Genomic DNA, 25,289 nt, shown 5'->3' on the forward strand with positions numbered 1-25,289 from the left:
AGGATTTTGATTTATAGGAGAATCCCATTTCATGATAAGTGACAGTTTCTATTCCTTCCGTGGAATCTAAAATTTGGTGGCTTTTACTTGTTAAGACAGTTATCTTAGCAGCCTGCTTTACATTTGTATTGCTGATGTTAATGCTAATGTATGACACCATTAAGCTGCATCTGATACTGTGTTTTGGCAGGCAGTCCAAGTTATACAGCTGAGAGCTGGACTGAGACACACAGAGATGGAAGTGTATTGAAATACACAGCTTATTTGGTGCCATTTCTTACAAATGTTGAACACCTTCAGTGGGGCTGAAAAGCTGGTGTTTTCAGGAAGCTGCAGGTGAGTCAAAGTGCTTACCCATGCCAATTCCTCCGGAGAGAGATTGTTCTGCATTGGGTCCCATGACAGTGGCCAAGGTAGGGAGGTATAAACACCTACAAAAGCAAGCACCTATTCAGCAGAAATGTAAAATTACCCCTGAAGGTCATCAGTGACATAATATTGCAGAATCATGGTAGCAAGGTAGAGCCTAGGCTATCAGCAACAGGACAATAACAAAACAGACTGGCAACATTGCTGCAAGGAAGGCAGTGATAGGGCACAAAGATTGACTAAGATGAAGAGAGAAGTGATTAGTTGCTGTGTCCAGAACAGGGGCTTAGAGACTGCAGAGCAGCTAAAGAGAAAAGCAACAGCAGCAATACCCGTATCCTTCCACAGACATGTCAAACTCCACAAACGATGGAGACAAAGTGGTGCCACGGAGCTGGAAGTTTCGAGGTGACGTCATGGAGATAAGACTCATTGCAGTCTGGAGTGCCAATGCAGATCCCTTAGACACCCAAGGAGAGTTGCTGACAGACACAACTGTTTGAGGATCAGCTTTACTGTCCACCATGTCCACTTCTGAACCTACAAGGTCAACATAGTATCCAACCAGATCAGCGTCTGCAATACTTTCTTCAGTTACCAGCTTTGCCTATATTCAATTCATCACTGCTAAAAACAGTGCTGCATGGTCTTCAAATAACACACCCTCAGCAGATGTGCCTGCAGAAATCCTCAGCCATATACAAAAATATTGCACTGAAGGAATTACAAAATGGAAGACTGGCAGGAGACATGAGCAGAAGTGATAGCCATATTTTCTTCCCACATATCTTCAGGCAGCTCCAAACTTCACCTCTAGTAAAAAAGGTTCCCAACTCATTGCTTACACTTTTCTTATACACAGATCATTTAATTCTGACATAATGGAACAGTTACAACCAACATGTGGGAGAGGATCTGAAGAATGTCTACAAAGAACAAAAGACCCAAATTAGTACCATGGTGTATCAGGAATCTCATAGGGATGAGAACAGTTCAAGCACCAAATGCTACAACTGTAGCCTTTCACCTGCAAAATATGTTAGAACAGAGAAAAGACTTAGATGGAAAGTGGCCTGATAAGCAAGGCAGATTACTAGGATATCCTAGGGATTACAAAAAGCTGTGCCCTTTATTCACATCTTCTATTTCTAGCTACAAACCACAGGGAAAACATGCTGCAAACCCAGGAGACACTCCCCTTGATTTGTGGAATATGATTAGTACTTTTACAGATCAATTCCATGTCTGATCCAGCAAAGTCTTAGTCTATATCAGCATCTGGCTTGAGCACATGTATTGTAATTTGATCTCTGCCGGTCTTTAGATCAGCTCTAAGTGTTGGCCAAGTACCATCCAACCTGGGCTATACCCAGCCTAAAACATCCAGGCATACTCCACCTTCACTGTGACTGTCTTGGACAGCAGCTTCCTGTCATTAGAGATATCTATAACCCAGCCACTATATCAGCAACAGGCTGTTCATTGTGTGCTTACCTTCATTCCAAGCTGCATTAGCTGAATCACTCCCCTGACATGAAAGGACCTCAGTCTTGCTTGTGCTGGGCCTGGAAGGTAGTGGTGGTGAACCTCCCAACCAAAGAAATTGCCTAATATGAAAAAAAAAAAAGAGGAAAGCAATCAAAAAAAGGAAAACAATCAAGCCAGACACTTTGGACTCATAGCAACCATGCAAATACAGCTCAGCTTCCTGGAAACCAACTTCTTATTGGATATGAAATTTTAAAGGCGTCCAAAATAAAACAGAAGGAATGTTTTTTCCATTGTATCATCACAAATACTTGTTTTATTTTACACTTCCGCTTTCAAGGGTTTCCTCTTGAAAAAAAACAAAGGTTTGTTGTCTTCAGCAATACTTTTGAATACTACTAATTTTTCAGAAAAAAATCTGTGTGTTTTTTTTTGTTTTAAGACATTCTGTCCCTTTTTGAGTAAAAGAAATCCAATCTTCCACTACATATCCAACTTCATCTGCACTCTGATCTCTATTATGTACTCTTATGGCTAGCATTTGTTAGCATTAAAGACAGTACATCCTAAAAGTAGAAACAACAGAGACTGAGAAACAAGAGTACACTTTTTATTTCTGCATCTGTTGTTGACATGGGCCGAAGCTAAAAGAAAGTAAATTTTACTCTTCAGGAAACAGCTTCTCCATATGAATACCAGGAGAGAATAACCCTAGTAGTTTTGCAATTACTTAATTAGTTACCATTCATAAACGGCTTTACAACCCCTGCAGAGTTGATGAAGCAGAACACTAGAGTCATACAGTCTTCAGTAAGTCATTTAAGCATATATTCTGTGATCAGTATCTAAGTAGTATTAACTGAGACTTGACACAAAAGGCTGAGGCTTGCTGAATTAGATCACTACATGAGGTATCTACCACTACAGCAAATTAGTTCCATTAGATGCAAGCTGATACCTTAACACATCTGGCTCAATAGCCTGTGATGCAAGCTTCTCAAAAACTCTAGTGAGGGGCAGATGCAGTGGATGGCTTTCATTGCGGAAGGCAGCCTGACAGGAAGTTATGATTGTGCTCAGCAAGCCAGATCCACACATCACCTGACGACTCTTCTCTGACTTCACCAGGGACTGGATATGATCAACCACAGCACACTGGATTTCCTGCGAAAGCTGAAATGGACACAGAACAGAAGTCAGTATGCTGGAACTAAAACTATACATGAAAACTGATTTTTTTCCCCTTTTTTTCTTTTTTTAATCCTTTTTTTTTAAATCATCAAGTTTCCAGGTGTAAAAATGTAGCTCGGAAAAGAAGTATCTAAGGCCAGAGGCTCAAGTGCAACTGCATGGCTGTTCTATAAAGCTCTGCACTTGAACAGTGTGCATATATCCATCTGAGCAGCTGCTTGGCCGTCCACAGTTGGGCTTTTCTGCCACAACACTATGGTAGTGAAGGAAGAGAGCAGTTGGCTGTCATTTAAAATAAGGGACCACCACCAAGGGCAGGTTACTAGGTGTAAGCTCCAAGACCAACACAGTAACTCAGAATATATTTAACATTAAGCACGTAGAGAATCATGATCTACTGATTACTGACATGATCTACTCTTTGTTCTAAAAGCACTGTTCTTAAACAAAACTGTATCCAGCAATATCATTAGATACTTGCTTGATTTTAAACACTTCTCTACATGTTTGGCTGAATTGAAGCTTTACTTCGTTATTGCTTCTTAATGGTCCTAAAGAAGTATCTCTGTTCTCATAAATTGTCTTTAGAGCAATTTGTTCCCAAATAGGAATGGAGCCTACTCCATTGACCTACCTAGATTTCACAGAAAAGTAACTGTGCCTCATAAATTTAAACACAAACTTTACAAAGATGTAGTGTTCCCTACCCCCAAGAGCTCTTTGGCTCACACACTATTCTAGGAAATACCTACGCAAATCTTCAAAGAAAAGGACAACAACAGTGGCAGACACACAGATTAGGACTTTGGGATTTGATTTTATAACATGAATGAGAAGAAACTTCACTGGATTCAGAATAAGCTAGTTTATTAAGTGTAAAGAGGAATTCAGTTTTTTGAATCCAGACCAAACAAAACCAGTACAGGACAATTTCAAAGCCAACAAGCAAATTTCCCGCCCCCCCCCCCCCCCCCCCCGAAGTGTTCAGCAACCAAAAACCCCACTTGCAACATTTAGACAATAACACTAGCACATCCAATCAGCATAGGTACTGTTTTTGTGAACTCAACTACTATTTTTGAAATCTGAAGGGCAAGTTCTTTGGATAACATTGTCTTCTCTCTGAACAACTGTTCATTCCTAGTGACACAAGTTTCACTGTGCATGTCATTACATATAGAAATCGTCCACCAGACAACTACGCTACTCTTCAGTGGAACTCATTGCTACAGTGTATCAAAGTCTCACTTACTACTTTTGGGAACTTTCAATTACTATTTTGCTCCATTTTTGACTGGATGCAGGAAAGTACCTAGATGTATAGAACCTTGAGAAAACAGAGAAGGACACAGGTCTTGACTAAGTCGAAGTACTGGTTTACACCAAAATAAGCCTAATAGAAGGCTTACAAAAAATTGATTGTTTTCATTAGCTTAGAAGCTTTGTCAATACCAGTACTGCCTAGTTTTGAATAAACTGTGCTTTTTTTCATGGATCTTAATTCCAGTAAAATGAGATTTTAGTGGAAATATTGATGGTGGCCAGGAAACCAGGCTGAATGTTTCTATATGCATGGATTGATATTTCTAACACATATTACTTGTACCATGAATCATGATATTGAAGGTGCAGTTAGACTGTAGTTAGGCTCACAGCTCTGACTCAGATTAGAGTCTTAGGGGCAACAGCTCACTCAGCAATTTACCCAATCTGTTTAAGAAGTCCCCAGATTCTTGCTCCTGAGAGCCCATAGTTTCAAAACTTAGTAGCTAAATTTAATTTACCGTTATTTGTCTTCAAAATGATTATGCTACGTTCAAGATGAACAAGAACTTTGAACCTTTGCCAGTGTGGGTTCACTTCAAAAGGATGTAATTTCCTTAAGTTTAATGATGATACAGCAGTAATCCTCTGTGCAATTGCAAAAAGCAAACTTAGTTTTCAATCTCAGAGCACCTCTCACTTGAAAAGTTAAAAGCCCTTCATAGAAAATTAGAATTAACTTCCTAATATACCACAGAGATTTGGTTTTACTAATGAAGAAATCAAGGCATCAAAAGTAGCACTTTCAAAAAGTTCCAAGTGACCCAGCATTTTAAATCGTGCTTTCTAAAGAAAAGGTAGACATCCATCAGCTTAAAATCCATTGTCTGTAAAGAGTTTAGGGCACTTAAAATAATCTGTCCAATTTTTTTTTCCTTAAAGCATTATAAAAAAATAATTCATAAATTTATCACAGCTCAAATTCCTGATGCACAGTTCCCAGCTGCAAGAATGTTCCCATTTTATCACAGCATTTCGCTGATGAAGTCTTACCAAGTGACCTTAACAAGCAAAACTTAACTTTGCTGACAGTATGTATAACCGGGTTTTACAAAGTTATAGAAGACTTGTGTTCATGCTCTCCTTGCAAGTAGACAGGGAAAAAGCATTATGAACAACTGTTTCTACTTTTTCAAAAACATGAACCTAGATAGGGGCCTAGTTAAATGCCTCATGTAAACTGTATCATCTCTATTAGGCTTTCCACATTTCCCCTTGGTAGAGCTTGCGTGTAAGAGAAGCTACAGAGCTTTCCTCATGTGAGCCAGGACTACTATTGCCTTCTAGAGAAAATACATGAGCAAGTCTTGACCATTTGAAGCCAGGCCACAAAATCTCTTTATAATGTTAAGAATCCTTTTGTTAATTCCGGTGGTCTCACAGACTTCTTGCTCACCAAATTACATTTACTTGCAGTAATTTTTCCCCCCACAGTACGAGCTGAATGCAGTGTCTCCTTCTCATTTTTCTGAGCTACTGTGTGGTGCTATGATGTTCATCAGACATCTAAGAGGAATGCAAAGCTGTCTCTGTGTGCCACCTTATAAATGATATGATTGCATGAAAAAACAAGACAAAGTAGAAAATTATCTTTGGTATACTTAGCCAGGATTCTTGGCAGAGTTCCTATTTCTTCAATTCAGGGTACATTACCAAGATTTTAGTGCAACTTTAAAGACACTGGCTCCTTTTTAAAGAGAAAATGAATAGTAAGAGAAACAGGACAAATAAAAGGGCAGGCTGTGGTGTTGGAAGCAAAGGAAGAAAATTGCTTGGTCTGTATAAACAGTGAAAGCTTCAGAAGCTGGTTGATCAATGAACAAACTTCTTACTAAAAACCCAAAAATAACCTTGAAAAAGAACATGCAGACAGGCTGTGTATTTTCTTTAAAAAAAAGCTGTGCTGTAATCAGGCTCAGCAAAGAAAAATCCCCCAGGAGACAATACTGGAGTAAAGCCTACAGGAAAGTGCTCAGGGGAAAGAGCTGACCTTCAGCTACCAGCCCAGGCTGGAGGACCCACCACCAGGGTGTTTCTAGTCTCCTTCCTCCTATCAGAGATCTGGTCCATTTTCCTTTCCTTTCTTCCAAAGCCTTGATTGCACAGCCTAAAGGGGAATGGAGCTCTGGCCAAACACTCGAAAAATTTCCTTAGGCAGATAATGCAGTGCAGTAATGTAGGAATTCACTGTGATGACAGTTATATGAGCAGTGATACCAGTAATATGAGTCTAAAGGCAGACAAATCTCAAATGTCACACAGTCTTCTGTCTGTATCTGTCAGAGACCTTTTCAGTTTAGAAGGAATTTACATTTTTAAGAAGTACAATTACTTGGAAAATCTTATACCCTCAACATCTACAGTGATAACAACCAGGCTAAATTTAAAACAGGGATAAAGGTCCTTTAAAAAGGTACGAAGCCTTTATCAATGCACAATGTTTTAGTTTTACAACAGTGAATATAATAGCAGTTTATCATAGGAGAGAAATGGATAAAAATAAAGAGGATAAATCCAGCTGTATTTAACGAAAGTATAGATAATTTACATAATGTACCATGTGAGGATTTTTTCGGTCTGTACTCACAAGAAGCTTGCCAGGATGATGACACAGGACTGAATCATGCTTTGATTCTCTTCTCAAAAGTTCTTTTCTTTCCTTTACCCAGCCTTGTCAGATCTAGGAGACTTCCTTATCTGACGTCACAAATGGGAAAGATCTGGCATGACACTTGAGTCTTAAAAGCCACAGTTCCAAAATGCCAGACAAGGATGAGATATGTCTGACGGGAAACAGTACAAGTCCTAAGCATGAATGTGAGCAACATCCTCCAGTTTACTGACTCAAAGACTGTCTTTTGGGGGGTTTAAGGCTTTTAAGCACATTTTCATACCCATATGACATTCAAACGATTTTTGATCATGCCTAGGAATGGCAGTAATATACAACCACAAATCTATTCTCTTCAGCTTTTAATTGTCATTCTAGACAGTCAGAGGAAATGGCTGAAGTGCAAGACCACCTGTTTTACTGTCTGCTACTGTTTTTTCTGTGCTGACAGGCTCAACATTGCTTCAGCCCATCACTGCTTGAGTCTGACAAACGTCACCGAGAAGCTGCAAATTTGGCAGGAAATGGATATTATCTCTGAGGGTCAGAATCAAAGTACATTAATTTTACTGAGTTCCATTAATGTTTCTGTAAAAGCAGTGCTTTCTCATTGCCATTTCTGTAAAAGCAAAGGATTTGCACATGACCTGAACTGATTCCGAAGATTTTTCCAGATTACTCTTGAACACCTGGGCCTAAAACTAAAACAAGCGGAAAGAGATGAGTTACTGTCTTTTCTTTGCCATTGCTCCTAAAAAAAAAATGTACTATTTGGCTTAGTCTTAAACTCAGAACAAGAAGTCCTTCAGATTTTTGAATGAAAGTCTGCAGTAAAAAACCTCCATCCACAAAGAAATTATTTCATCTCTCATAGCTGTCAAATACTGCTGCACTAAAAGAAAGAATAGTACTGGAACTGGAATTTCAAAGAGAAATTCCTTCAGTTGTTATCCTTCCACCAAGAAGTTCCCCTTCACTAGCCATTGAGGTCTACCGTTTGCATCAGATCTTGCCCGACTCACATGTTGCAGTGGTTTGTTATGATTAAAGATACTAAAGTCCAGCCTTTTGTATCACTAACTGACACCGTCAGTGAACTGGCCAAGATATGGGACATGAGGTTCTGCTCATTCTCTCACCCATATTTAAATAGAATTAGCCAGAAAAATTCTGGTTTTCCTCTGTCTTTTTGTGGGTCATTTGACGAAAAACTCTTCAGGATGTGTTAACTCCTAGGCAGAGTCTGACTCAGGACCCTGCTAACAGTGATCCCACTTTACCTACGGCAGTCCTCTTCACAACACCAATACTAAAGAAACATTATCAGTAATAATTTCTTTTTTTGACTAAGAAAAAAAGGAGTGAAAAAGGAAAAAAAAGATGAATGCACTTAAATACATAACTGAAATTGCTGCAAATTTTGTTCTAGTCCTTCATATTTTTAAGCACACTGCCATCTACTGAGTGTCTGAGAGGCTTTCACTCTCAGAGCTCAGCCCTAGAGCCAACTCTGATAGTTTCTTGATGACACTCTCTCTCATCCAATTAACCATTTTACTCATTTTTCAGAAATTAATTACTGCAATTAACAAATTTTCACTAGCTAATAACTTGGTTCCGCTACCCAGACTTGAGATGTGCCAGTAGTTAATTGCACTCTTATCTTCTGTAGCTCTGGACGAACAATCTGGTTTTATTTCAATCCCTCCATATGTACTTTAACTGTATTCAAGTATTTTAGACCAGTTAGCAGATACAATATAGGCAATATGCTTGTTCGGAGTGGGTGTGTGTATAGAAGGTTTGACAAAGCAAAGCAGATTCTAAGCTGCATTGAAAGTTTATTAACTGTTAGGCCTAAAGAGCCAGACTGTTGCTGTTGCTGGGTCCATTAGCAACATAGTAAACAATTTTCGAGGGACTAGGGACTTCTACACTTGCGCATTTGCAGTAAGTATTCTGGGACTAAGACCCATGCACTGCATCAGACAGGTATAGAAACACTTAGTCAAACTGATAGCCAAGAACCTTTGTTGTTGTTCTTATCTCTTGACTCAGGGAATTTGTGCTGTTCCTCCTGACAGTGTTCTAGGTAAATTTTAGTACTTCCACATCTGCAAAGAGTAAGCAAATCTTGGAAATGAAGGTACAGAAAAGTTGCAGACACTGTTTAGATGGCACTTTGATATGTTCAGACTCACCTGAGAGTGTCCCTCTTTGTACAGCTTTGGCAGCAACCTCACCATAACACAGACAGCACCTGGATGTACAATGGCACAGTCTCCCATTTCCCACCTGCAAGAAAAAGACACATAAGACTTACTATCATAATTATCGTTAACAACAGCAAAGAGGGTCCAACAATGTTCCAGCAGAGTACAGCATTAAATCCTCCTAGCAGTGACCAGGGTCAGCATTTGAAACTAAGAAACAATACAGTTGACCAGGAACAGCTGGAAGCATCCTTAGAGTAATAAAGACAGGACATAACCTGCTCATGAGCTCACATCTCAGGGACTTGCACGTTCAGAGATGTGCAGCAGCCATTTTAAACAAACTGCCTTTGAAGGTACTTGCAATACAGAGAACAGGAAACCAGATGGATCCCTCTGACACACGAGCCCAGAACTAGTGTTGTATTTTCTATTTTCAAATAGCTCGTAACTTCGGTCAGACAGTAATTTCAGCACTTTCAAACCATAATAGCAACAAGCAAAGATGAGACAGTCTTGATGAAATCAGTATGTCACCCTTCCTTTCCAACACCAGAATCTGCCTAAACTACTAAGAGAGAGATAAATATCTGTGCTTCCCCCTCAGTTTTCATTTTTGACACTTGTCACCTTTGTACATTCAGGCACAGAAAGGAACTGAGGCATCAGAGTTACCACAGAGAAGATCTGCTTTTGTCATAATGTAGGCTAGAGATCAGATATATCTCAAAGATGAATCTACAGCACAGCAGCAACGCTAGGTTAGGCACTGCAGGGTCATCATGTTCAGAGTATCATCAGCATTTCTGGGTACACCTCTGAACCAGTCGTGATATGTCCTGTCAGAAACCTCTGTCCCAAATAGATCCCATGAGAAAAGCAAAGGCAACATCTAAGTTTATTAGATTAGACTGAAAAAATAAAGCACAATATTCTTTATGGACTGTATAAATCAAAGGGTACAAGTAAAAGAGTGAGCATTAAAAAAGCTTTTACAAAGGACCTAAAGCAGGGTAAAAAGGCTGTAACCACCATGTTAGCAACTTCCAAAAAGACTCAACTGATACATCAGAGCAGGGAGTAATGTGTAGCACACTGCCACACAGTGACAAATAATTCTTACTGCACCCTCAAGAAAGATACTTTCAAAGAAATTGCTTATTTGCAATGTTTTCTGTGTAATGAATCAAAATCAGATCTGGTATAAATACTTACTGCAGCAGTGGCTCCAGTGTGGACACATACACCTGTACTTGATATGAACGTGGGTGAGTTTTTACATGTCAAACAAGGAAAAAATACAAACTGAAAACATACTCTCCTCTCATCTCCCATAAAAAACCTCTAACCACCTTTAAAGAGAAATCCAGGCTCACTAGAATCAATAGGATTGAAATTTCAATGTGTTTTCCTACTGCAGCTGTGTTCCCCAGAGCAAGTTCATTTTTAGCCTAAGCCACTTTATTCAAGGACTGACTTCCCAAACTTTCTATTCAAGTCAAACTTCCATCTCTAGCACTGTAAAAATACATCTCCAGCCTTCTCCGTGGTTTTCCAAGAGGCCCTCATTCTCTGGCTTGTCTTAGTACAAAAGCTGTCTCTATGTACCAACTCCTTACTCCTGCAAATATCCCATCTCTTGCACTCCTGCCTCCGGGCTATCCAGTCAGCTCCATGATTCCACTCTATCTACCCCACCAGTATTATGGTGTGAATCCCAAATCTGCTCTGCACTGGCTGCTACTTAAAAATAAGACAAATAAGAGGGTTTTGGGACAAAATGAGATTCCACAAAGAAGCTGAAGAGGCATTAGCACATTAGTGAGTCTGTGGTAACAGCAGCTGCAGCAGCCATTCTACTAGGGTGGGCACGAAGACAGGCTTCCTCCCAAAGAGAGATCAGCCTCAATTAACACAGCTTGCAGCAAGCTATCTCTAATCACCAGGGGCAAAAGGCAAAACAGAGACCCCATCTGTCACAGAAGCGGTTTCAAACCTTAATGCAGGAGCAGGAACACAGGGCGCTGATTTTTCAGATAGGAAAGAAAGGGTCAGTTCCCCTGTGGCCCAGCAACTTGCAGCAGCATTGACCACAGGACAGTGTAAGGGGCTAGAATATTGTCCAGTTAAAATGCTGGTTTTCCTGTGTCTCAGTCACAGGCTCCCATAGGATCACCTCCTTTCCCCCTCTTCATGGATGTTAAATATATGTTGCAGGACAGGGCATCACAGGCCACCTAAGCTGACTGCAATTAAGTTCCTCCTTTTAAGCTGAATAGCCCCAGGCTAAAGCCTTGTTCCGGAGGAAGTGTGAGTGTGGTATACAGCTAAGAGGAAGCTGCACCAGGGGAACCACAGGCTTGCAGAACTATGGGAACTTGACTTTTTTTTCCCCCCGCAAAAATTTACTGCTGGAAAAGGATACAGTCTGTGTGTCCTGAAGATTAAGAGCTTGCCAGAACATGTTCCTCTGCTGTGTTTGCATACACTTGCCCTGGACACTCTCCAGCCACCTCTAGCAAATCTGGCTTCCTTTTGTGCCTTCATATCCCACAACCAAGGCCAAACTGTCCCAAACCAGACACTGTGAACTGAACAGACCCTAATTTACATGATTAATGTCTCCACAAATGGTATTCATTCACTTACTGCATAGCCTCACAGCTCAGACAAAACAAGGACCCAGGAAGCCTTGCTTTATGTTTCGGATGTAGTAACTCGAGAAACACAAGCAGAAGAAAGCCATATCCCTCATAGAACTGCAACTGATCTACTCTTTCTTCCTTACCTTTCTCCTTACACACACTTAAGCTACAGGGTATGGACTTCTCACAACCACCACCATCCCTACACTCCACACATTGACACACGTTCCTCCAAATGGGGCCAGGAAGATCTGCTTTGAAAAGAGTATTCATTCCTCCTGAGCCACCAAATTGTCTCCCCAGCACTGAGTATCTAACCAGAAGCTTCCAGTGTAATTCGAAGAGTGGTGACAGGGAGCAAACATCTCCATGACTATTTTAAAATCAGTTGCACAAGAAGCAAAGAAATCTACTGCAGGTTTTTCTGGTTGCTTCAGACAAGTACAAATATGACCAGAAATATTTACTCAGCCTGCCTCAGTACTCAGGGAACAAAAGTTCTGCTGACTTCAGTGACTGCCACTAGGAGCAGCAGACCTAATGACTTGGTCTTTAAACCTGGAAGATGACCATGGGATAATCTACAATAAGGGCTGAAGGAATCTCGCAGCTATAAACTTCAACTTTTTAAAGTATGACTCCAACCAGAAAGATTTGAGAAAAAGACTGAGAGATCCAACATATAGCTACAGACACATGAAAGGGCAGAAGACCTCACACATTATGAAATGGAAGTTATTCAGAATTCATTCACAGTTGACACCAATGTTGATTTCTGGTGTAGTCTTTCCTTCCTGAAAAGGACATATATTTTGATATAATTGTTCATTATATGAGGCAAGCACATTACTATTCCTTTTCCCATTTTCTCTATTTCAGCTGTATGAGTAAATGAGTGAGACTCTGTGTGTCTGTACACATGTGCCTAGACGCACATGCATAGGGAAGCATTTAAGATAACTTAAAATAGTTTTTATTTTTTTAATGTATCAGGTGACTGGAAAGAGCTCTACACATAATTGAAAAAGTCAAAATTCAAGCAGAGACTAAATGCAAACTTCAAGTCCCAGCAACCCTTTCCTTAGAGCCCATTCCTGCTCCCACATTGCAGCTATCAGAACCTTCAGCACAAACTCCACAGCAAACACTTATGTCTCAATGTTTACCATTAATTACGTTTCAAAAAGAGGTAATTTCTGCTGTCTGGAGGCCTGGGATTTGGGACTGTGACGTTTTCTAGGCAGGTTATGTCACACCTTACCTCAGTTTACTACTATATAAAATGCAGAGACCAGTCTTACTGTAAGTATAAGACTTACTTCTCTTCAGGGTTTCCCCATAGCCTAGAGACACAGGCAGGTGATTTGTTGCCTGGTCTTTTTAAAGCAACAAGATGTTCTTCTTGAGCCTGGGGTCCCTCCTGATCATTTCTTGATGCCTCTCCCATCTCTGGCTTGCTTTCCTTGAAGTAGTTCTCCAGATGGAGGGTTCCTTTGACCATGTGATCAAGAAAATTCAGAATCCATATGCAGTTCTTTAGCCACATTGGGAAAGGTTCAGAAGAGCAGAAAGCTGCATCCAAGAATTCTGCAAATGTCCTTGTTTTCTCAAGTCTCAGAGGGATTTGCCATCCCCCTTGTGTCCAGAAACATCCAAGTGACCCAAGATCCTCTGCCAACTTTTCAAAGAGACTGTTTCTCTGGAAGAAGTTGCTGTTGACAGGGTCCAGGTGCAGGGCTGCTGTTATCCCCTGAAGTGTGTAGAAAACAAGCTCCAATATGTGATTCTGTCCAACTGCTGTCCACAGCCCAGATGCAGGGTCCTGCAATGCACCTTCCATGTCTGAGAGAAGAGACAGGAGTCCATTGAATCCACTGCAGGTTCTGAAAGCTGAATGGCTCTTAGGACTCTGCAGTATCCTCAGCAGTGACTATAAACATTGGGAAGAAGGGAAACAAAAGAAGCACTTAAACCAAGGGACAAAGAAGCTTTAGAATATTTTAAAATTCCAAGTTTGTATCAAAATTCTTTCACTGAAATTTCACACTGAAGAAAAAAAAAAGTTGGTCAAATGTCACCACTGCACAACTTTTCTCCTTTTCTGCCATATATCAAATGAGTCAAACAACTGATACTTGAATGCACCCTCAGGAGCAGCCCATGGAATCAGCCTGACAGGTAAAGAATAGTGCTGACAGGAATAAGCAAAGAAATCAAATTTCCCACATGACAGACCCTAGTCAGTTTGGCCAGAGGTAGTTTCAGACCTTTGGCCATTTTTTGTCAGTCTTCTCAGACTGTCTCAAGAAATCTGCCTTTGAATGAATCTGCCTTAAATAAATGAAAGCAGAGGTTCAATTGAAAATAACCTCATATAGAACCTGAGAAGGTGGTGAAGCTCTCTGTAGGTATGTTTTCCTACAGCCCTGAGTACACATGAGGAGGCACACTAGACTTTTGCTCATATGACAGAGCAGACCCTTTCCAAAACAGCGGTGATATAGCATGGCCCAAAGAATACTGCAAGTAGCAGGCTCTCCTCGTTAAGAAAGGCAATAATAATTCCCTTTCTCAGCAGAGGTATTTTCAAAGTCTGCACATCACTTTCGAGGAAAAAAAAAAAAAAAAAAGAGTCAGATCCCAAGATAATTAAGTCATCAGATTTTCTCTAACTTCAACAGGCTTAAAGCAGGTTATAAGTGAGTAAGTCACTTGACAATATTACGCATGCATAAACACCAGTCTATATCACCTGTAAATTTTGAGTGCTATGGGCTTGCCATTTTAAAACAAATCTAGAAAAGTTATTAAGAGTTGTTGTGGAAGTAAAATCAGTGAGAAAAAAAGAGCTTGCAAGGAAACAGTCTACTGTGTTTGAATGTAATCTATCCCAGGTTTTTAGAATGTTGCACAATTAATTTTGTAAATACGATGCTCTTTCAGGCATCAGGGACCTTTGAAATTTGAGGCTGTACCTTTTCACATTGGAAAGAGCTAATTTTACATATAAAGTTTCCCAACAGACATCCAATGAAAGAGGTTCACTTCACAACCTGCTGAAGAGGACCATATATCTTCCTGTAACAGGATCTAGGACTGTGAGAAAGGGTTGCCAGAACTGGAGGGGAGAGGGAACTATTACTGTCATTCAATTTTGTATGATAATGTATCAAACCAGGCAGAGACTTCTGAACAGGGAGTAGATTTAATAACTCAGAGTTGAAGTTAGCAGGATGGCTTTAACACATTTCAGAGAAGGTCAACAGTAACCACATTTCCTCCAGCTCTAACTCAGTTAGAATTTAATCGTCTATGAGTTAGTATTCTTCTGTCTTGAATCTATAAAACTGGTGTCTGCTGGAAATCCCCTAACTCAGTTAATGTTAACAGAATTTATTTCACATCCCATTATATGTTATTCCTTATAATTCTCCACGTGCCATGCTGGAATACAGCAGTGCTAATGGCATTTGGGCTCAGGCTTTAACAGTTAAATATGTATTAGCAAATCAATCTGAATCTGTGTGTAACACAATCACAGTCCCAATGGATGTAGATATTAAATTCATTTGCTTACATTATGCTTTAATACAGTTACCATTTGTCAAAATTAGACACTGAAGCTGCATTTATTTTCATATTAGTTTGGACACTGTATTCTACTTTTCCACAAATATTGTTAAAGTTTACTCTTTCAAATTAAAGCTATAAACTTTGTCATATTTTTGGGTTTTTTCAAGTAACACGGTTCTTTAATGACAGCAGCAGCTGCTATATTGCACTGAAAGGTGAATTCAGTTCACACTTAGTAGAGAAGGTAAAATGAAACTTTAAATCAGTGCTTACAACACTGCTGCTTTTCAATTTGATGCCTATGAGATAAACCAAAATAAAGTACACTGATTCTTTCCCCTGCTTCATTGCTTATGGATCAGACTCTTTATAAAGACAATAGGGGCTATGAATAGTTCCAGTTTCTTCCTCCAAACCTTCCTCCTTTCCATCATCTCACATCTCTCTTTCCATGACACATGTGTATGCAAGAGATCACAAAATTAAGGAGAGCAAAGTTTCAACCTTGGAAATTCATCAGAATCAACTTGTTCATCTCATGCCTACCCTGCACCTTCCAATCTTACTCCTTTACCTCTTCTCACATCCTCCTTCCACATCTCCTCCACTTTCATTCACATTTGTTTCTCCTTTCTCTGTTGTGTTACGTAGAACTGCTCATAAAACTGTGTCCTTTGCCATTTTCATTTCTCCAGCCTTCATTACTATTTAAGTATTCAAAAGATTTCACAATCTGATACTGAATGAAGCTGTTGACCACACACACATTGCTAAAAATCAAAGCGCCCAATTTACCAAAATAGAAAACTGGCCCGCAGCTTTTCTTTCCTCTGCACTTACCTTCTTGGAAAAAACACAGTGCTAGGGGTGAGATTACGAGCAATTTGCCATAAGACAAGCAGTTTCCAAGAAAACAACGAAGAAGCAGGAAGCAACATTAATTACCTTCAGCAGATCTAGTTTCAGATGCAGTTCCCCTTGAGTAGACGAACAGAGGGCCCCAATAATAATGCTCATATATTCTTCATAGTTGATGACTGACAGCTGCTCCAAGATGCTGAGAGTAGCACTCCTGTAGCACTCATCATCCAAAAATATCTTGATATATGGCACCATGCCATAGTCCTTCAGAACAACTGGGAACAAATACGGTATCATTTGTTACTTAAACTGTCCTTTACTTGTAGGTTTCACAGGCAGATTTTCAGTACTGGTGTGAAGTGCCACATTTCTACAAATACAGCAGGAGAGGCAAGAAGAGCTGGTTAAGCTAAAGATGACACAAACTGAATGGCACAAGAACAACTAGGGATAAAGTGACTGGATGACCATGGTTTCTAACCACCAGAAATGACAGCTTCCCAATACAATAATGAATGAAAAGGAAAAGAGGCCTTATTAGTTTTCAGCTTAAACATCTCTTTAGTTTATGAAGGGGACTGTTTGATAGCTTGTGACAATACATTTGCACTGCGCAAGATGCTGCAAACATGATGATTCTAGGAATCAAGAGTGAATTAAGTGAGTGGATTCCAGTATTCAAAAGAGTTCACTTCTGTATTATTATGTTCCACAAGATTCCCTACACATACACCTCTCTGGTATGCCAATACTAAATGCACAAGTGTTACTCAGCATGAGTCTGATCCCGTCAAGATTTCAAATAATAGATACCATGGAGGAAAATCTGGATGAACAAACAATGCACAGAATTCACAGTCTTGTTTTTCACAAGGTTAAGTTTTGTTTTCTATGTAAATACTTCAGGAGTATCCACATGGGTAAGGGAAGCAGAGTGACTACTGGGATAAGGCTTGTTATGCAGGACAAGAATATATTTGCCACATTTCTTCCTGGTATAACACTTATCCCTACACTTCTATCTTTTGTCCTCCACTTCTCACTGAAACACAGAAGTCAGAAAATTTGTTGATCTTCCGTAAGTGGGACCATGGCCACTTACCACCAAATATCACAAAGACGGTGCAGTCATATGTCATTTCTTACCAGTGTTCCTCACAGACTTCACTGTAAGGGCAGCCACCATCTTCAGCATCACAGCATTTAATTCCTTCTCAGTGCTTTCTTCCAGACCAGGCAGATGGGTTCCAGCTGTCAGTATATTAAAAGTCATAATACAATTTATACAAGACATGGTTAACTGTAGCTAAAACATATTAAACCAAACAGGAAAAACAGTTCTCCAACAAATTCTAGTTTTCTCTTAAATATTACTTACAGGCTACTTGAACCCTAAAATGAGCAACAAAATACAGACAGGGCATTGTCTAGTCATCAGGGTCTAGGCTGGGACTGGGAAACACAGATCTGATTCTATGCTCTGCAGCCCAGATCTCCTGAACAACTATAGGCAAGGCTGGTAATAATGGTGTTACCTGTTTAGTGACAACCTACCTGGTAGGAACACACACAAATAAAAGAACATTACAGAGTATGAGCTATGAAGTGGTAAAATATTATAGCAACAAGGAGTACTTGGATACCTAAACTAAAAGTGAAGAGCAGAAAACCCTCTATGTTCAAAGTCAAATATTTCCAGGATCAGACAGTGTAAAGTAGGTTATTTTTAGATCTAAAAGCCTTGAAGTTTACAGGTTAAATTTCTGGAAACCAAAAGAGGGAAGCAGTCATCACTTCACACAGTGTTTTCCCACTGTCCCTCTTATCTGTGTGTCTAAATTTACAAATTACATAGCCATTTAATCACTCATTCTATAAAATTTAGATCAACAAGTGATCTAAAGCAGTGAAATTAATGCAAAGACAGAAGAAAGTCCCTATGCACCACCTCGTAACCAGAAGGTAAGTTTTCAAGAACCTTAGTATTTACCTTGACAACCCTTATCTAAGTACTTTTGTACAAAACTTTAGTTCTCTGATACAGAGTGCAAATCAAGTATTCTTGTAGGTAATGTCTACGCTCTGGAACTTGTCTTGCAATTCATATTCCTTCTGTTGCTTGGAATAAATGTTTATACATAATTCAGTTGTGCTTCCTGCATCAGAAGTTATACATAGTAGTTTGGGTCACTCCTCCTTTACTAAACAACTATTGCACTGAAATTTAAAGACATTTCCCAATTCATACAGTACAGAAAATGTTATCATACATTTTTCTTACTTTAAAATAGCAGTTATAAACATTTAAATATATGAGTCTGTCCCCTAAGTCAGCTTACCACAGTTACCACACCAGGACTATTACCTTCCTGTTTTTATAAGAGGAGATAACTACATCACATGACAATGAGTGATAGTAATTGTGGGTAATATATCACCAAAATTCAAGAAACTCCTTTTTGTCATCAGTCCTCAGGATTAAGTGTTGTTTTCAGAGGAACTAAGCACTGTGAAAAACTTTGTTCCTCTGCTCTCAAGCTGGCATCCTAGAGAACCCCAAACTGAGTCCTTGTTTAAAAATGCAGGCTCAATGGTAGCCCTCAGAATAATTCATTATACACTGGTGAAGAATAGTCCAGAACTGTTTAGGCTAGTGAATAAAATGATAAGCAGCTAAGATTTCAGAGAGGACTCAGCTTAGTATATCACAAATTTAGGCCAATTGTCTTGCAGACAAAATCTAGCTACTCACTATACAAAATTTATAAATTGACTGTAGAAAGAGATTCATTCATTCCTATTGATCTCCCTACTTCAACAGTCATTGTGAATGACAGTAATTGTACCTGACTTCCTCAGGATCTTGGCTTGCTTCCTCAAAAGTGCCAGCAGTAGGCCCAAGAGCCCAGAGTCACGGAATATATCGCTGAATAACAGGTCCTTCTTGGTCATGCTGAGAAGGCACCGGAGAGCTGTTAAGGTGCAGAATGGCACTACGTTTTCCTTTATCAAATACTGAACCTTCTTCAAAATTTCATGGGGGACATAGGACAGGTCTAGCACTATGGACTCCACCAGTCTGAAGAACTGGACTTGGACTGGGTGTGGTTTGAAATGGATTATGTCAGTAAACTGGTTTATAGGTTGTAGTGTCCATTCCAGAAGAAAGAAGTTCACTGTGTCCCAGGCCCATATGGTACCAATTGCTGTCAAGATTCTTCCACACAGGTGCTGATCATTACTCTTCTGGAAAATGGACTGCAACACCTGAAAAGCCTGAAGGTTTTTCACTGTCATACCTGTGGAATAAAACCAGCCGAGACCATTTTTACATCAATGCGATTTAAGACTGCAGGCACCATAACTGTAATGTTAAATCGTGTCTGAGAGTGGAAATAAGAGTCACAGACATGAGGGATACGGTTGGGAGGCATGTTCTCAACCCTGGATGAGATCCTATAGCTGACACAATCTGTTCAATGCAACATATGTAGCATTCAGGCTCCTGCAGTGTCAAGAACATATATCAGAAGATGCCATCTCATACTCCTTCCTCCATCTTAAGACATGTAATGATTAGAGCTTCATTTTTCTATGACCTGCCTACATAGACACACATATATATATACTGTACCAGAAGACCGTGTCTGTTCAAAATCGAAGTGCGGTAATTGCGGATGTACAATATTGCCAGAAACTTTCAGTTCAGTTTTTCCACAGGTTGTAAGGCAAATCAGCATGTCCAAGATCTCATCCAGATAGATGTCTCCTTCATTTTGCTGCAACCCATCACATCTAGGAACAAAACTTGGGACAGTCATATGTTCATGCCTTAGTAATACAAACATTTTGGATATATCACCAGGTATTGAGCACACAGGAGCTACCCATTTGACTCCCTGCTCCTTCCCAGTCTATTTTATTGTCTTTTTGTCTTATTTCTGTGACTTGTTTAGCCATATTACAAACAGTAACTCCACACCATGATGGCACATTCTGAATCAGAACAAAACTTACAAACTGAAGAACAAAACTCAAGTGATACTCTAAGAGCCTTCTGAAGAAAATGAAAATAAAATTTGGAATTTAGTCCAGTTACAAGTACTTTACAAAAAAAAAGGTAATTCTCAGTAATTCTCTCCAAAAGAATGCCTGTTTTTGGAAGTAAAAGTTACAATTTTGTGAGAAATCAAAAAATTAAAACACACTTCACATTAAAAGGTAGGCATATTGTTGGCAAGGTAAGGGACTTGCTTACTGAGATAATAAAAATCTCAGCCCTTAGGAAGGCAAAAATATTGTATCACCTGAGGTTTGTGAAACAGATATGAAGATGGCACGTCTCTCCTACATACGGAAACAGTTTGAACTGTGACCCCAGATTTGCCATAGTTTAGACTAAACTGAGAGTCTGTCAAAGGGCAGACAGCTGCTTATCATGTCATCCTATTCTGTACTACTTAGAGGGATCAATTCTTAAGGAAAAGTGAAGCATCTGGGCATGGGTTGGTGGCAGAGCAATAGACTGATACTGGAAGTTAGGAAAAACTCAGAAGAAATCAAGAGAAATACATTCTGTTTTAACCTAAACAAAAAAAAAAGGGGGGGCAGGGCAGGGCAAATGCTAGTATCCATTTTGGCAGGGAAGAATGCAATCAGCAAGATTCTTTTACCTGAAAAAGAAATTGGAAACAAAGACAAAGCCTGGTCACACAAAACATTTAGGAAAGAAGCTCTCAGTCTATCCCTTTCAGCCAGTGTGTGCTGGGAAGGGAGACTAATCGGAAGCCCTGATCCCCTGTATGCTATTTTTGTCTCTCCAGCCTAGTTACATCAGTCAAAAAAGATGGAGGGGGAGTCATAGCCCTTACTAATAAAGATCAGGTGTTTCTGCCCTTATATGGGTAGATTTTCATCTGAAATATACATCTCAGCACATCTTATTTATAAGAGAAAGCTAGACAATCTATGGTAACTACAGAAAACACTACCAGAAAAAGACAAAAAACTTTTTCCAATTGTAGGTTAATAATTTTTTGCCATCCAAAAATCATCAGAAATCATACTCACCTTTGGATTCATGATTCAAATTACAATCCTCTAGATCCAAATCACAAACACCCCCCTACCCCCACCTTCCCAGTCTAACATACCGGTCAGGGACCAAATTTCTAGCAAATGTTCGAGAAGTATAAGAAAAGGCAAAGTCAGAATGGAAACAACAATAGATTGAGAAGATCTGGAAATGCTCTTTTCATATGATATTAAAGAAAACTAGAATCAAGCTCCTAAGTGCATCTGGGGAAGTGGTATAATGTACTGTTTTGACGTAGCAAACTCAGAGCCTGGTTAGACAATGCAAGGAAACAAGGAGTATAAAAGATTCTACTTCGCACTTTTGATTAGGATAACTAGTGGCTATTTGTCCTGATATGTGCATATTTAGCTCAGTTCTGAAGAATGCCATCGTTTCAGATATAAATTTGTGTGGGTTGCTTTGGTTGGTTGGTTTATTTTCTGCACAGCTAGGAGATCAGGTTTCCCTCCCTAGCTCACTGCATTCCTGGATCAAGAGTTCACCTCAACTGAGACAAATGTCTCTTACCCACATGAAGAACCTTTGTTTTGTGTTCATTAAGTCCCTATCCCACCTAACTTCTAGGTTCAGAAGAAAAGTAAAGAAAAGGTACACGCACTGCATCTAGACTAACTTCTCCTACATTAATTTCTTTTATTTTTTTCAGTAGAAGTTATGTAACTGCTTACCTTCCTAAAACAGCAATGAAAGACCTAATATCAGGGTCTTTATTACCGGCTTTCAATCCACATAGGATTACCCTACATGACAGACCATCATGTGTTCTGAAAATGAGGTTTTTACCATCCTCTAGAAGCCCACCAAAACCCTCTCTACTTACCTGAGTAAAATTTTTAGCAGGAGTTGGTAGCCATCATTATTTTCAAACTCGGTTAATAAAGCTGATGATATGGGATAAGAATCTTTCACAAAACACAAGACAATACTAGCAGCTTCACACACATCACAAGCAGGCAGAGTATCAGCCAGTTTAAACAGATTCTGAACCGCTATTTTAATGCAGTCCATAGCTGTGGGGGGGGGAAAATATATAGCAGGTATTTAAGAACTGACAGTCAAACAAGTTACTAACAAAAACAGAGCAAGTTTGAAAAGTTATTTCCCAGTAAAATAGGAGTCAGTTAATACTTTTTCTAGAAAGAAAAGACAAGAGGGTATTTGAACATTATACTCATTTCAGAGGCTACATGAAGAACATTTCTGGTTTTAAATTATGCATGCATTTCTTTCCTTAGCCACTAGAAGCTGATTCAGTCTCAGGAGTATAAACTTCCAACTCACCCACTCACCAAAATTCATATACAACAAATCCAGCTATCTGAGTACACAGTAAGCAGAGGCTGATACATTTAATTGTCTCACACCAAGTCAATCACACATTCTGTGCAGAGTTCACAGATTTATTCTTTGCTCAATAAGGCATATGTAATAGGGTATACACATCTTGCTCTGAGCAATAAAGCTTAGTTTCCTTGTCTAATCTGACGGTCAGTCCTTCCAGGACTGCTTTAAAATGTCTAAATAGTTCAGTACTCTTAAAATTATTGTTAATCAGTCTTTCAATCTCACCCAGGAAGCCGAATTTTTATTAAAAAAACCCCAACTATATGCAGTTATTCCATGACAAGGAATAATAACAGTGAAATGTGGATTATAAAACTATTTTTTTTCATTCTAAGAAATTGAGATTCATAGCCTTTGCACTTCTTGATAACAAAAAAATTGCTTACTCTAATAAAGCCTAGGAAGAAATGAGGATGTAACTCAGACAATCATGATGTTGTCCCAAAAGTCACTGTTCCTCTGACAATGCCCTCAACCTCGTATTTAGAGTGTGCATGAGCCTTAGGCTCACACATCAAGTCGCACAACTTAAGACATCTTGCCCTTGCCTATATTAGTGTGATCAGGTGGGATTGGCTCTTGCCTGTAATTTTATTTTTTGTGTAGAAAAAAACTTTGATTTCCAGATGACTATCAGTACTAAATAAAGCTCCTGTCTAGAAAGTCAATAACCCATGCTTTGCATTTGACTGACTACCAGATGATGTAGAGTTAAAAACTATCCCAGGGAGACTCTTCTTGAGAATTCATTCTCAATGGAGCTATGAGGAAAGGAGAAGCCAAATTACTAAACCAAACCTTGTAGGTACACAATGCTGTTTTTCGTCTGAGCCTTTGAAATTGTTCTCAGCACACGGCCTGTAGGTACTTTCCAGGAGTGGCTACACTGGTCCCAGAGGGAAGCAGTTGCTATAATTAATGACTGAAGCTTATCAGCTGCCAGAAGTTCCTCTACACCTTGTTCCTCTCTGTATATGTTAAGCATTATCTGAAAAGCAAACAAATATCAGCTACAATAAACACCTCTACAAATATCTGGGAGATGAAGAAAAAGCCATTGGGGGGGATTACAGTTTGATACTAATGCCAGGAGAAAGGATCCAGTGAAATGAACAAGTAAAACTACCACTAGGATATTCTCAATGGACTTTTTCCCCACTTAAAGTCATGTTTTTTTGTTTAACAAAAATATAAGATATATAGTGGCATAATCTCAGATTGTTTTATACTGCTCCTGATGCTTGTTCAATTGTATTCAGTCCAAATTGACTCCTCTTTTTTTTGGCAGTTTGAATCAGTCACCAGCTAAAAGCCGAAGTGAACATCTGAGTACTCAGGTCAAATGAACTCAGAGGCACCTCTCACCTTAACAAGCATTTCCTGAGTTTGGGTGGCATCCTCACTTGTCTCTCCATCATCACTGGTTTTGTTCAGAGGAAAAGTAAAGAAAAGGTACAGGCACTGCATCAGAGCAGCTGGAAGGCCAGATCCAATGATGTTCCACATAGTTCTCTGAGTAAGGAAAAGAAAAATCAGCCCCTCCAGAAGCTTGTTTCCTTGTGTTTCTACACACAGAGTGTAGCCATGGCACATGAAAGAGCTACTTGACCATTTTATCCTTACAAATACTCTAGGGCACAGAAGCGTGGCAATCATACAGCATGGCTGTACAAATCCACTTGGCAGTAATCGCACTGATCAGGTGTTGCTGTAGCTGTTCCCAGGACTTCCCACTCCAGCTAAACTACAGCTTTGACAGATACGTACTGTGTCCTGCACAAGGAGACCTACATTCGAGAAACTACACAACCTGCAAAATAACTAGGAGCTAAAATAGCAGTAAGTCCAGGGGCAGACAGTGCCCCCTCTATCATCAGTTCACAGGACACCCTGAGCTATAGAGGCTTGGTATGTCAAAAGCATGAATTCTCCATTCCCTACTTGACCCAGCATAGTGGCAATTTAGATATAACACCTTTGCTTTTGTAACATATTGCATAGCTGCACACACACTTCTAATTACAGCTTTTATAAATGCAAGAGACGCATTCTCCACAATGTTTCTTCCCCTCTTCAGTACAGCTGTGTACAACTTAGAGAAGGCCCAGTGTGCCTGCTTGGCACACAATAATCAAAACAAAAATGGGCAGTAAATTAAACAGAAGAGTGATGTTTGTGATACGAAGTTTTCCAAGTGCGTGTGCTACAAAAAATAACAATGTCTTAAAACTGTGAAAAACAAATCTCACCAGGAACTTCATGCTGTGACTACCTATATATTATTTTATAGAGTTACTTATGGCACAGAACATGTCCATTAGAAGCTGACAGTAAGGGTTTATTTTCATATATCTGAGTAAGGACAAGACAAACTACTCAGCTGAATGTCTGGGATAAACACACCCCTGATGCCCATCAGCAGGCTGTACTGCTGATGCCAGTCTGCATTCAGGATGGCTGTACAAGTAGAGTTTGTGAAATGCTTTGAAACGCTTTAAAGTGAGAGGCTATCAGGATGGAAAATCCAACCACTGCATTACCAGATGACTAGTAAGGATCTGTTTTTTTATACG

The 25,289-nt window shown here is 39.5% G+C and overlaps 1 protein-coding gene across 1 annotated transcript in view; it reads right to left on the reverse strand.

The window, feature by feature from the left end:
• Positions 1-25,289, reverse strand: part of WDFY4 (WDFY family member 4) — a 139,689-nt gene that overhangs the window by 106,287 nt on the left and 8,113 nt on the right. Inside the window, exons 4-16 of the mRNA XM_086467410.1 lie at positions 24,082-24,228; positions 23,515-23,704; positions 22,193-22,382; positions 19,909-20,069; positions 19,121-19,573; positions 17,421-17,525; positions 16,359-16,549; positions 13,160-13,770; positions 9,184-9,277; positions 2,816-3,030; positions 1,864-1,976; positions 702-909; positions 355-431 (exon numbers count right to left, since the gene is read on the reverse strand). Coding sequence (XP_086323536.1) covers positions 355-431; positions 702-909; positions 1,864-1,976; positions 2,816-3,030; positions 9,184-9,277; positions 13,160-13,770; positions 16,359-16,549; positions 17,421-17,525; positions 19,121-19,573; positions 19,909-20,069; positions 22,193-22,382; positions 23,515-23,704; positions 24,082-24,228 — 2,755 coding nt within the window. The remainder of the gene's footprint in view (positions 1-354; positions 432-701; positions 910-1,863; positions 1,977-2,815; positions 3,031-9,183; positions 9,278-13,159; positions 13,771-16,358; positions 16,550-17,420; positions 17,526-19,120; positions 19,574-19,908; positions 20,070-22,192; positions 22,383-23,514; positions 23,705-24,081; positions 24,229-25,289) is intronic.

Source organism: Leptosomus discolor, chromosome 6, assembly GCF_034619465.1.
Source record: "Leptosomus discolor isolate bLepDis1 chromosome 6, bLepDis1.hap2, whole genome shotgun sequence".
NCBI lineage: Eukaryota > Metazoa > Chordata > Aves > Leptosomiformes > Leptosomidae > Leptosomus > Leptosomus discolor.